The sequence below is a fragment of the Schistocerca cancellata genome, chromosome 1, assembly GCF_023864275.1.
Source record: "Schistocerca cancellata isolate TAMUIC-IGC-003103 chromosome 1, iqSchCanc2.1, whole genome shotgun sequence".
Taxonomy (NCBI): domain Eukaryota; kingdom Metazoa; phylum Arthropoda; class Insecta; order Orthoptera; family Acrididae; genus Schistocerca; species Schistocerca cancellata.
In genome coordinates, this window is record NC_064626.1 from 559,964,606 (window position 1) to 559,978,029 (window position 13,424).

General features: G+C 37.9%; 1 protein-coding gene across 6 annotated transcripts in view; it reads right to left on the reverse strand.

Moving 5' to 3' along the window:
- Positions 1–13,424, reverse strand: part of LOC126180975 (protein abrupt-like) — a 276,247-nt gene that overhangs the window by 90,892 nt on the left and 171,931 nt on the right. For 5 of the 6 annotated variants that reach the window (XM_049924736.1, XM_049924739.1, XM_049924735.1 and 2 more), the window contains one exon: positions 12,940–13,070. The exons of the other annotated variant lie outside the window; for it this stretch is intronic. In XM_049924736.1, the coding sequence (XP_049780693.1) occupies positions 12,940–13,070 (131 nt within the window). The remainder of the gene's footprint in view (positions 1–12,939; positions 13,071–13,424) is intronic. 6 annotated transcript variants of the gene reach the window in all.

The window sequence follows — 13,424 nt, forward strand, 5'->3', positions numbered from 1 at the left end:
CCCACTGTAGCCATAAATTACAATGTTGTTGGGTCCGGCCATCCTGATTTAGGTTTTCCGTGATTTCCCTAAATCACTCCAGGCAAATGCTGGGATGGTTCCTCTAAAAGGGCACGGCCGACTTCCTTCCCCATCCTTCCCTAATCCGATGAGACCGATGACCACGCTGTCTGGTCTCCTTCCCAAACAACCAACCAACCAACCAACAACGTTGTTGGGTCAACATGTGAACTCGTAAGGGTTGTCTGCTACAGAGCTCCACGTTCAACAATTTACAATGAACAGTGTGCTCCAAAACAGTTATGCGTTTACCACCTTTCTGCTCTTTCAGCAGAGATGCCACAGATCACCATCTATCCTACTTTGCAGAGTAGACAAGCCTCTGAACCCTATGCTGCATGAAGAGTCATGGTCATCCAACTATTTAGTGTCTAGTGGTGGTTTCACTATCCTTCTACCTCTTTGGCAGTGGTCATAATGTTTTGGCTTATCAGTGTAAGTAAATTCTGTACAAATCAGAATGAAGAGGCCTGTTAATATTGGAAAAGTATTATCTGTTACAGTTACAGTATGCAGTCCCCACACGGTATTTTGTAAATTACCTGATAGAGAATGTGTGCATACAACAAGCTCATCTCGTGGCAAATGGTTTGTCAGCTCATGATACGCATAAACTATAAGAGTAATTAATGGAAAACAATGAAATTACTTGAAGTATTACACTTACAAAATGACATAAATTACAGCACACAATTCAAATTGTGACATCCTGAATCTACATTAACAACCAATTCTACCAAAACCTGTCTACGCCGGATACTTTCCAGCATATTGTAGTTGGTCTTCAGCATTGACATAGATTCAAGTTATCAAGATTCGACATATATCCTGTAACTGAAGACGTTTTGTAAGCATATATTATGTGGTGAATGTTGTATACCTATATGATGATTGTGCTTGGAAATGCCAAATTATGGTCTCTTTCAAACTATATACACACCACTGGATGGCCTACTCTCTAACTGAAACTGATTGATTTCAATAAAGTAACACACAGTTATTGTGCAAATCATGATTTTTCAAAAATATGTGTCAGTTATAACTAATTCAGAGTATTTTCCCAGACAGAATGAAATATGTCATTGTTACGTCTCTCGATAAGAAAGGTGACTGCATGGATGTCAATAACTACTAGTCAGCCTCACTCCTTTTGTTACTGTCCAAAATTTTTGATAGGGTGATGTGCTCTTGGGTTGTCAGCCACTTGTGTAGTAATGGGATAGTCACCAATAGTAGCTTAAGTTTCAAAAGCGTTGCACTACTAAGGCAGCAACCTATACTTTCACTCAGCAAATAATACAATTTTAAATAATAAATTATGTTTTTGTGGGTTGCATGGTTTAGTTACTATTTATGAAACAGAGAGCTGAAAGTTACACTAGGATATTCAGATAATATAAGATGGGACACCCGTCATCCGCATGGGGATATATCGCAAAAAGTATTTTGCAGGGTTCAATCATGTGACCACTGCTGTCCTTGTTCTATGTTACTGATCTGCCATTTTATATTCAAATATGAAAAACACAATTACTTCTTTTAACGTGTTTTGCAAGATTATTGTCACACCAAGTGATGAAATATTAACAGAAAAAATAGTAAAACATATTTTGTTAAAGTTATTAAATGGTTTGCTCAAATGTGATTAGAAAACACACTATTCATCCAGGTTTATACAGACAAAAATACACCACCTCCCCTATTAACAGACACTAACAGGTAACACTAGTAGCGTATTAACAAGAAATAACAACAAAGCAGAAAGTTCTAAGTTCTTGGGCTTGCATATTGATGACAACTTTATAAGCAGAAAAACCATACAGCAGACCAGTTAAAATGTTTGGATTGAACTAGTTCTGCCATGAGAATAATTTCCAATTTGTAAGATATAAGAATCAGTATGTTAACATGTTTTGTACTTTTTCATTGTGTCCTAAGAGATAATAGTTTAATGTACATCCTCACTTACACAAAAGATATTCATTGTATTACTAGATTAATTAGAATTATGACAGGGTTCACACATACAGACCTTGCAAGTATCTATTTAAGCAGTTGGATACGTTAACCGCATCCTCAAGGTACATTTATTCGTTGATGGACTTCATTGTTTACAATCCACCGCAGTTAGAGAATACTAGAGATATTTATAAACACAGTACTAGAATGATTGGCACTCTCTGATGAATCAACTTTGGCACACGCACAAGAGATATACACAACCATAAACTCTTGATGGTCTGTCTTCGAGAATAAAATATCTTACAAACAGCAGAAGTGATTCCAAATGTAGATTTAAGTTGTTTCTCTGTAACAACTACTCCTACGCCATAGAGGAATTCTTGAAATGTAAATAAATAGTCCATTACAAACTCATAAGCAGCCAGCACCTAACCCTGTAAATGTTTTTTGTTAAATTGTGTGTGCAATATTAAGTTAGTTGACACAGTCTGCATGTATCATGATTATGATCTATGGAAAATCTAACTAACAAACTAAATAATGCTTCTTCCCTTTTCCCCTGGAAATGGGATACAATGTATGGCTCAGATCATTAGTTTATTAATGTTATTATTTTTCTTCAAAGGCTGGTTTGGTACAGCTCTTCAAGCTAATCTATTGTGTGCAATCCTCTTCACATCTTCATAACTACTGCAGTGCAGATCCACTTGAATCTGCTTAGTATAGTCAAGCCTTGGTCGCACTCTGCAATTCAATCCCCAATACTTACTTCAGTTACCAAGATGAGGATTCTTAAATGCCTCAGAGTGTGTCTTATCAGTTGTTACCTTCTTCTAGTCTCATTGTGCCATAAATTTCTTTTCTCCTCAATTCAGCACAGTATCGCTTCAGTACTTAACTGATCTACCCACTTAATCCCAACATTTTTTACACTTCAAAAGGTTCTATTCTGTTCTTGTCTGATCTATTTATTGTTTGTATTCCATTTCAATACAAGGCTATGCTCCATGCAAATACTTTTAGAAAAATTGTCTAGCACTGTAAGGATACATATGTCGATGAAGCATTCGACAACTCAAATCTACCCTTACGCTTTATGCTACATCATTGGGTGCCTCTTTGTTACAGTGCAGTGGCATCACTGACGGGGATGCTCCATAGTCCTGGAAGGTGCAAGTGGGCACCTGGACATCAGTTGATGAGAAGCAGTGAGTCTATTGCACTTGAGCCATAGCCAGGGCTGGACATGAATATGCTATGAGAGCACGACTGTGGGAAGCAAATATGTATGAGGGCGCCATTGTGGTAACTGTGTTCAAAATATTAACCTGTCAATTATGAAATGTTTAATAATGAAAAGGCGATCATACAGAAAAAGAATGCAATGGCTAACTCATTTTATATCATGAATGATGAGTATATGCAAGTGTCGTCCAAGTGGTGTTAGAAACCATGTTAAAGTGATATGCAAACAAGGAACAAATAAAATACAAATATGTTATCTAATTTACAATCTAAATCACTTTCATAACTTTTGGATGGGACTGTTTTGTGTTAGTGTGGATACAGAAAATAGGGCATGTGTCACACGCTACAGAGTTGAGATTCTAACTACTGGCGTATTAAAAATATCAAACAGCCAGACTGAAACTGGAAAAATTTCCAGTAAACTGATATAAAAAAAGGGGGGGCAGCACACACGTGGCGACATGTGACAACCTGGACTGCAAGAACCTTGGATGCAATTGTAAGAAAAACAAAGGAAGGAGCAGTTTCCTAAACATTTTGGATATGATGGAAGAGCCATTGCAAGGAAGAAGAAGAAGGCAGACAAACTGATGAATAACGGATCAAGCAGATATTACATCACAATGATCATCAGCCAGCAGCCAACAGCAGCACAAGTACAAAACGTAAGTGTTGTAAGTTGCTGTAGGCCATTAACGAAAACACAGTGCCGTAAATACTGATTAACAGTGTAGCAGTAAATACTCAATGGGAGGTGCTGCATAAGCTATCAAGTATACATAAAATTGTATGTGATGAAACAGTGAAATTTTAGAACTGTGGATATTAGTAAATTTGGGATAATATTCAGAAAAATAGTAGTAAATTTCAAATAGTGTAAAATGGAACCAATATAGCTTGTAGAGGAAATCAAACAGAAGAGTATTTCAAATGAGGATGACTATCACTCTAATTTAGAAGAACGGGAAAATTGGTTGTAAGGTAGTGAAATGAAACAAGAAAATGAATCTGAAGGGAAAGAAAGTCTGACAGCTAACTCAACAAAATTATTCTTTGAAGATAGCATGGAGCAGGAAAGTGCAGGAAGTTCAAAATGGCTCTGAGCACTATGGGACTTAACATCTATGGTCATCAGTCCCCTAGAACTTAGAACTACTTAAACCTAACTAACCTAAGGACATCACACAACACCCAGTCATCACGAGGCAGAGAAAATCCCTGACCCCGCCGGGAATCGAACCCGGGCGCGGGAAGCGAGAATGCTATCACAGTGCAGGAAGTCAGACCACACGCGAAACAGAGAGGCGGGAAGCCGTGGGTCATCAAAGACGTTTTTGATGAAATGTCCAAACCAAGAGGAGGAACTGGTTCATGGAGGCATTCAAGTAGTTAGATCAAAAAGCAGACAGGCGAGCAAAAGAAAGGAAATTATCAATATCAAGTGAACTTAAATCAGACATTAAAGCACTTCAATAAGATCATGGAAAACAATTTGCAAGTTCTGAGGCAAGGTTTAAAGCATGGGAGAAAGAGATGGATAATGAATTAAAGAAAGAGAAGGAAGAACAAGAGAAAGTAAACAAGGAAACAGGGAAAAGTAGTCACACAAATAAAAGAACTACAAAAACAGATGCAGAAGCGCATAACACTCGAGATAAATGCGATAGCAGTATTCACAAATATGAAAGCACAAGGATGAGAAGAAATTAATAAATGAGTAGAAGAGATCGAGAATGAGTTGAAAGATATGGAGAGAGGCGGCAGCAAAAGCACAGAAAGTACAACAAAATATTGATCAACAGACTGAGTAGGTTGTAACTGAGACACTAAGCAGCAAAATGAAATCATTAAGTGGCCAAACTGCAGTAGTGACCAAAAGTTACCCTCAAGTGGAGTTCAGAAACAGTTGTAAGTTCAGTAAATTCCACCCCAGAGGTAAGCTGCACCCTGTTTAGTTTATAAAGAATTTCCAGAGATTGTCACCAAAATCATGGGATGAAAGGAATAAAATTGCTTATGTCATAAATGAAATGGAGGACAAAGCACACACTTAGATAAGAAACATTTAACCTATTCAGAATTTGAGAAGATGTTCCTAAAATACTATTATGAGCAAACATGATGACATATTAATCTCTATATGTAGTTTTCCATTAAAGAGGAATCAGTATCTTGACACACTGTATGATGAGACAAATATGGTGTGATGGGTAATACAAAGGCTGCCACGTGAAGTATGTAATCATTTAATAGAAACTATTACTGACTCTGTGGGCCAGGCCAGGGTTACATTTACACAATCAGAGTGGGAGGATATGCCACCAGAAGTGACCAAAGACTGTTTCAGGATGCAGCACCACAGCGCAGAACACATTACGAACATGGGTGAACAAATAGAGAACCAGCAGAGGTCGAGGACACAGCAGTACCGCTTTCAGATCTCATGATGAGTGGGGGACAAGTGGTAGAGGGGAATAAGCATGTAGCACGCATGAAGAAAGCTACAACAGATGGAGGCAAAGCAGTGGAGCAGAACCTGCCGTGAAACATATATGGTAGGGCCTCCAAACACAGACCAAGTAGAAAGAAATATTTATGTAATAAAGGTGAATAACTACGTGAAAAACAAGAATATAAACTAGTAGATGTTGTGTAAAAGATAAGGTGGTAATTATTCTAATAACTGAAATTAAAATATGTGGGCACACAACTAGTCTTTGGTCAATTTGTAAAGATTTAATGGAAGAGAAAAATTTAGTAAACCATAGACACAGGAGTACAATTCCTGTCAGCGCACAAGAAGCAAATGAGCTCACATGGGAAGAAGTCAGGAGCAAAATATATGGGATTAGGAATATTGATAGAAAAGCAGCTGAAATGCTATCAACATTAATCAATGTTAGCAGCCAGTGAAATGTGAAGGAAACAATTAAGGACCTTGGAGGAGATATTAGAAAGATGTGAAAATGCAGGTGCCATACTTAATTTTCATAAGTCAGAATCCAGAAATACCTTTCCTGGGGTACATTATTAGGCCAGCAGGAATAAAATCCAACCCAGAGAAGCTTACAGCAATAAGAAATTTTCCAACACCAAGAAATAGGAAGCAGCTGAGAAGCTTCATTGGTCTCAGTGATTTTACCACCAATTGGTTGATGAAAACACATTAAATAGGGAAGCACTGCATAGACTGCTAAATAAGGGCAGAAAAAATTAAAAGGGCCAAACAAATGCTTCATAGGAGAGCTGAAGCACGAAAAAGACAATATAACAAGATAGTGCAACCTATAGTGTACATGGTTAGGGACCTGTTTTAATACACAGGCAATCACAGAGGGACGATAGATTAAAAAAGTGTTTCACCATGTGCATAAGGAACACTATAGGGTTGTTGCTTTGAAGCATTCTAATACTTTCGAACTTGATATGTGCCAGGGTGATAGGATCCATGGTAATGAACACATTGAAAATGCAAAGAAATATTTTACCAAGGAACTGTCTCTTTCTGAAGAGGAAGAGGAGAAGAGCAGTGAAACCAATTAGTGTTATAAATGAAGTGTTTAAAGTGTAATATTTGTGACTGTTAATTATAATTAACAGTGAAACATATTTGTATCAAAATATTTCTTTTAGAAAGACGAAGCACTATGGAAATATTAATTATGATTAAAAACAATAGCGGAAGTGTTAAATGTATATTGATACAATTGCACAATGTGAACATAAATATATACAGCCAAGTATTTAGAGTTTTGCATATTAAAAATATTAAAAGATAGTGATGATCGAGTTAAGAGAGAGGCAGGCATAGAACTTGCGATGCTTGCTAGGTTGCGTGACAGGTACAAGCAACAGTAAAGTGTTACCACAGAAGCAGACGGCACATACAATGAATTTTGTTTCATGCTGGGAACTGGTGGTGACTGCGCACTGCATTTGCCAGCAGAATGATGCTGCGCAGCCAGATAACAAGGTGAGGAAGGGGCAGATTACACAGTGAACAAGGTTTTAGGCATTGACTGAAGGAACCATTTGCAGGGGAGACTACAGCAGCCGACAGGGCATTGATGGCAAACGAGGTACCCAAACCTCCTCAGGTGACAATGACAGCAAGGAGATGTGCAGCCAGCTATGAACAGCACTGTTCTGCTTCACAGTTCTTGTGTATGGCTCCCTTTCATAACAACTGTTATCCCACTGTGCGTCTACTATAGGTTGCAAAAACTTGCATACAAATGTGTAAAGTTGTTCTATTTCCTGTAAATGCAGTGCTTTCTTTATAGCAAAATTTTCTATTTTCGTTTGTCTATATTGTCATTTACATTGATCAGAGTCCAGTGAAAAAATGTGATTTTAAAAGCTTACGATCATTTTAGTGTTTTGTATTATGTTTTGTTCCAGAGAAAAGTTTTCAAGCTATCAAATTGTATCTCTCACGTTCCCTGCTTTTTATAGAATTTGTTATGTTTGATATGACCGACTGCTACATTACAATTAAAGCATTTGCCTAAAAACGTAGTACTTTGCTACAAATCTGAACAGTTCATAAGTTTTTTGATCTCATAAGTGACTTGCTTTTGAATTTCAAGATTTGTTTTGTGTCATTCTCCTTTCAGCTAGAAATATGGAATTCCACTCTTGATATATCATACTGAAAAGAATTTAATGAATTTCCCAAACCTTTTTGTCAAATATTTCAAACTTTGTAAAGATTTTGCAAATTACTTGGTATAAATGGCTGTGGAGTGTGTATGAGATAATCCTACTGTTACTGAAGAACGATACTGTGTGAAAGTGAGGGCACCATTGCCATTTTTGCAGCGATTTTGGAAAAAAATTAGGGGGACAATCCAGCATTCAATTGATCGAATCTATCCCTTGGGGTTTTTTCTACATCAGAGTATGCCTCTTTGCTATGGCACAGTGGCATCACTGATGGGGATGCTCCATAGATCTAGAAGTGGGAGCCTAGAGATTGGCTGGAGGGAGGCAGTGAGCCTGTCACACTCAAGCCATAACCAGAACCATCACATGAGCAAGACACGAATATACATGAGAGCATGATTACGCGAACTGTGTTAAAAATATTAATTTGTTGATTATGAAATGTTTAATGTTGTAAAAGTGACTGTAACAAAAAGAATTGCAGTGGCTAACTCATTTTATATCATGAATGATGAGTATATGCAAGTGTAGTCCAAGTGGTGTAAGAAATCATGTTAAAGTGATATGCAAACAAGGAACAAATAAAATCGAGTGTGCCATACAAGTGTGTTATCTAATTTATACCCTAAATCACTTTCATAGCTTTTGGATAAGACTGATTTGTTGTAGTGGGAGAGGAGTAGATAGGGCATGTGGGATACAAGCTAAACTGTTGAGTCTCTAACTACTGATGCATGTACAGGGCTATTACAAATGATTGAAGCGATTTCATAAATTCACTGTAGCTCCATTCATTGACATATTGTCACGGCACACTACAGATACATAGAAAAACTCATAAAGTTTTGTTCGGCTGAAGCCGCACTTCAGGTTTCTGCCGCCAGAGCGCTCAAGAGCGCAGTGAGACAAAATGGCGACAGGAGCCGAGAAAGCGTATGTCGTGCTTGAAATGCACTCACATCAGTCAGTCATAACAGTGCAACGACACTTCAGGACGAAGTTCAACAAAGATCCACCAACTGCTAACTCCATTCGGCGATGGTATGCGCAGTTTAAACCTTCTGGATGCCTCTGTAAGGGGAAATCAACGGGTCGGCCTGCAGTGAGCGAAGAAGCGGTTGAACGCGTGCGGGCAAGTTTCACGCATAGCCTGCGGAAGTCGACGAATAAAGCAAGCAGGGAGCTAAACGTACCACAGCCGATGGTTTGGAAAATCTTACGGAAAAGGCTAAAGCAGAAGCCTTACCATTTACAATTGCTACAAGCCCTGACACCCGATGACAAAGTCAAATGCTTTGAATTTTCGGTGCGGTTGCAACAGCTCATGGAAGAGGATGCGTTCAGTGCGAAACTTGTTTTCAGTGATGAAGCAACATTTTTTCTTAATGGTGAAGTGAACAGACACAATGTGGGAATCTGGGCGGTAGAGAATCCTCACGCATTCATGCAGCAAATTCGCAATTCACTAAAAGTTAATGTGTTTTGTGCAATCTCACGGCGTAAAGTTTACGGCCCCTTTTTCTTCTGCGAAAGAAACGTTACAGGACACGTGTATCTGGACACGCTGGAAAATTCGCTCATGCCACAACTGGAGACCGACAGCGCCGACTTCATATTTCAACAGGATGGTGCTCCACCGCACTTCCATCATGATGTTCGGCATTTCTTAAACAGGAGATTGGAAAACCGATGGATCGGTCGTAGTGGAGATCGTGATCAGCAATTCATGTCATGGCCTCCACGCTCTCCCGACTTAACCCCATGCGATTTCTTTCTGTGGGGTTATGTGAAATATTCAGTGTTTAAACCTCCTCTACCAAGAAACGTGCCAGAACTGCGAGCTCGCATCGACGATGCTTTCGAACTCATTGATGGGGACATGCTGTGCCGAGTGTGGGAGGAACTTGATTATCGGCTTGATGTCTGCTGAATCACTAAAGGGGCACATATCCAACATTTGTGAATGCCTAAAAAAACTTTTTGAGTTTTTGTATGTGTGCGCAAAGCATTGTGAAAATATCTCAAATAATAAAGTTATTGTAGAGCTGTGAAATCGCTTCAATCATTTGTAATAACCCTGTATTTTCAGAGTAAGTTTGCCCTTCAAGAACTGACTAATCTACATGTCCAATGTCTAAACATATCAGAAAGCCAGAATAAAACGTTTCCACCAAACTGATATAAAAAAAGAGGGCAGCTTACAGCACTTAAAAGTTAAATTAATTTTTAAAATAATTTTTCTTTTCCAGGAAAACTTTTCTTACTACTGCAAGCCTGTAATTTATATCCTCTACTATTTTTAGTGTTGCATTTCCTAATGTGGATCACTCAGTATCACCTGATTTAATTTGGTACAAAATATTTTATCAGGCAAACATCCACAACTGAGGAACATATTAATACGATAAATTTGCTTTAGTTGTCAGAAATATCTTATTTATTGCATGACTGGTTTTGATGCCTGAAGCTTTGTCTTCAGGTGCCACGGACTGCAAACAAGAGGAGGAGCTATTAGTGCATACAAACTATGGGGTTGACATACCAAACTGAAAGGCAAAGCCATGGAAAGTGGTGTACTCACATGATTATGAAAACATAAATATGTGGTGGCCAGTACAGTCAGTTATGAGGAGTTCACACCAACATCAAACAAACACATGTGGCTGGAGCAAAGACACTAACCTAGATGGAGGGATCTGGACAAAAATGAACTCGATAGTAGAGAAATAAGTAAATAAATGTGTAACTGCACTCATGCTTAGGGCCAGCAACTGAAGCACCTGTCTCAACAACACAACACAGAAGAAACTAATGCAGCTGGTCATGGAGCCAGCTGTGACCAACATAGTAGCCAATGAGGTGGGGAACCCAAACAGATAGCCGAAAAAGTGCAGGAAACAGGGGCTAACTGGTCCATCCACTTACATATATGTGGTTCATGAGACTGATACAAAATTGAACTACAAATATAAGAATAAATATAACAACATGAGGTTCGGCAAAAATGCAAACAAGTCAATGTGACTGAGTGAATTAGAATAAAAAGATAAACTATTAAATTAAAACTAAAACAGGGGACACAGATAGTATATGGAAATGTATCTAAAAATTGAGCAATAAGCCAGCAACAGGTGAAGTGTGGTAGGAGAATGATGCCACCTATCAAATTAATGTTTATATGTTATTATATTTAGTGTCTTGACAGTGATACTTCCTTATATTTAAATAATTTATGTTATTTCATTTTAACGACTCAGTCACTGCATTGTGTCCAAATCATAAGTGTCCTCAACCACTAGACATAGGCTTAACTTCTTTACTCCCTTTCTCTAGTTATAATTTGTATGTCCCTTTTTTTTTTTTTTTGCCCCCCTTGCTTACTTTTATTATGTGTGGTGCTGCAAAGATGCACCATGCTGTTTATATCGGTGTGCTGCTATTCCTTTATGTATTTCATTCTAATTCTGACTAAACTTGTTATACTTAGACTTTGTTTTGGCTGTTTAAGATTAGTCTATACATTATTACCGATCTCAATAATTGATATCATTCTCCTGCCACACTTCACCTGTTGTCATTGTCATATTGCTTAATTTTTTTATATATTTCCATACACTATCTGTCTCCCCTGTTTTAGTTGTATTTTTATCTTTTATATTTTTATTCCGATTCACTCTGTCATGTTGACTTCTAGGCATTTTTGCCGAACACTAATCTCATTATATTTATTCTTATATTTGTAGTTCTATTCTGCATTGATATTGTGAGCCACACTTATGTAGCAGATGGACTGATTAGTCTGTCTCCCACACTCTTCAGGCTGTCTACTTGGTTTCCCCACCTCAATGGCTCCTACATTACTCACTTCCACCACTGCGGTCAGCTGTCTCCCTGGCTGACTGCACTGGTCACTTTTGTGTCACACTGTCGAGGCGGGCGCTGTGACTGCTGGTCCTAGGCATGAGTGCAGTGACTTATTTATTTATTTATTTAATTATCTACTATCACATTTGTTTTTGTCCAGAACCTTCCTTCTATGTGTTAGCATCTTTGTTCCAGCCCCATGCATTTGTTCAATGTGAGTGTGACCCTCTGACTGCTACACATTTGTATGAGTACACCGCTTTTCATGGCTTCACCTTTTACAACATTATGTTAACCCCATAGTACTCATACACTAGTAGCTCCTCTTCTTGCTCATAGTTGGTGGCACTTTACGCTACAGCTTTAGGTTTCGAAACTGGCTGTGGAATAAATAAGAAATTAATGGCAAGTGAAGTGGATTTTTTTAAATCTATTAATGATTTACTCTGAATACCTTCTATTACCCTTATTTTACCTTTGTGAATATTCACCCCAAAAAATTCTTTTCAACACACTATTCGTTGCTTTTAATTGATCTTACAAGTCTTTTGCTGTCTCTTGTGAGAATTAAAATGTCATCTTTAAATGTCAAAGTTTTTATTTCTCCTCTCTGAGCTGCTCAGTGTACAGGTCGAATAACATAAGGGCAGACTATAATGCTGTCTCATTTCCTTCTTAACTTCTGTATTAAAATAATCCTCTTCATCTTTTGTAACTGCAGTATGGACTCTGTGCAAGTTGTAGGTAACCTCTCTCTTCCTGTATTTTATCTCTGCTACCTTCAGAAATTCAAGGAATGTATTTCATTCCTAAGTATCAAAAGCTTTCTCTGAATCTATGGGTGCTATAAATGCAGATCTGCCTGTCTTTGAGCTATCTTCTAAGAGAAGTTTCAGGTTCAATATTATCTCACATGTTTCAGTATTTCTCTGGAACCTAATCTGATCTTCCCCAAAGTCAACTTCTACCAGTCTTTCCATTCATCTGTAAATAGTTTATGACATCTATCTTGTGAGTAACTGGTACTTGACATATTATTATTATTATTATTATTATTATTTATAAAGTGAAACTGTTATACACCTCACCTCAACTTTAACAGAAAGCATAACATATAAAAACTATTTTTATAAGACTTACCATCTCTTTTGAGTCTTGTTCATCGCCAACAAAATTAGGAGGAGTTCCAAAGTATCGGGCAGAGTGGTCCCTGGACCAGGAAGACATGGCATGCCGCAGCAGTGTTGGTGGACACCAGCCCACACGGTTTCCTGGCAAGCAAGTCCAGCTGAAACACTCGGCATGCTAGCAGTGCCTGGGTTCAAGAGTAAAGGTAAAGTGGAGTAGGTGGATTAAATGAAAAAGAAGAATAAAACTTGTGGAATCACCTCTGGGCAGGAACAGATTTCTTATTTTTTGACTATTGTTGGTGCTATAATCTAACTAGAAAGATAATCAGATTGATTCACTTTTCTAAGTTAATGTGAAATTACTCATCACTGCTTTGAGTGCTGTAACACTAACTGCAAAAACTACTGTGTGCCAAAACTGAAATGGTTTACAAACAACCACAACAAGGCCTGTATTATTTAAAAACAAGTGTGTGTACAGTTTCTAACATTTTA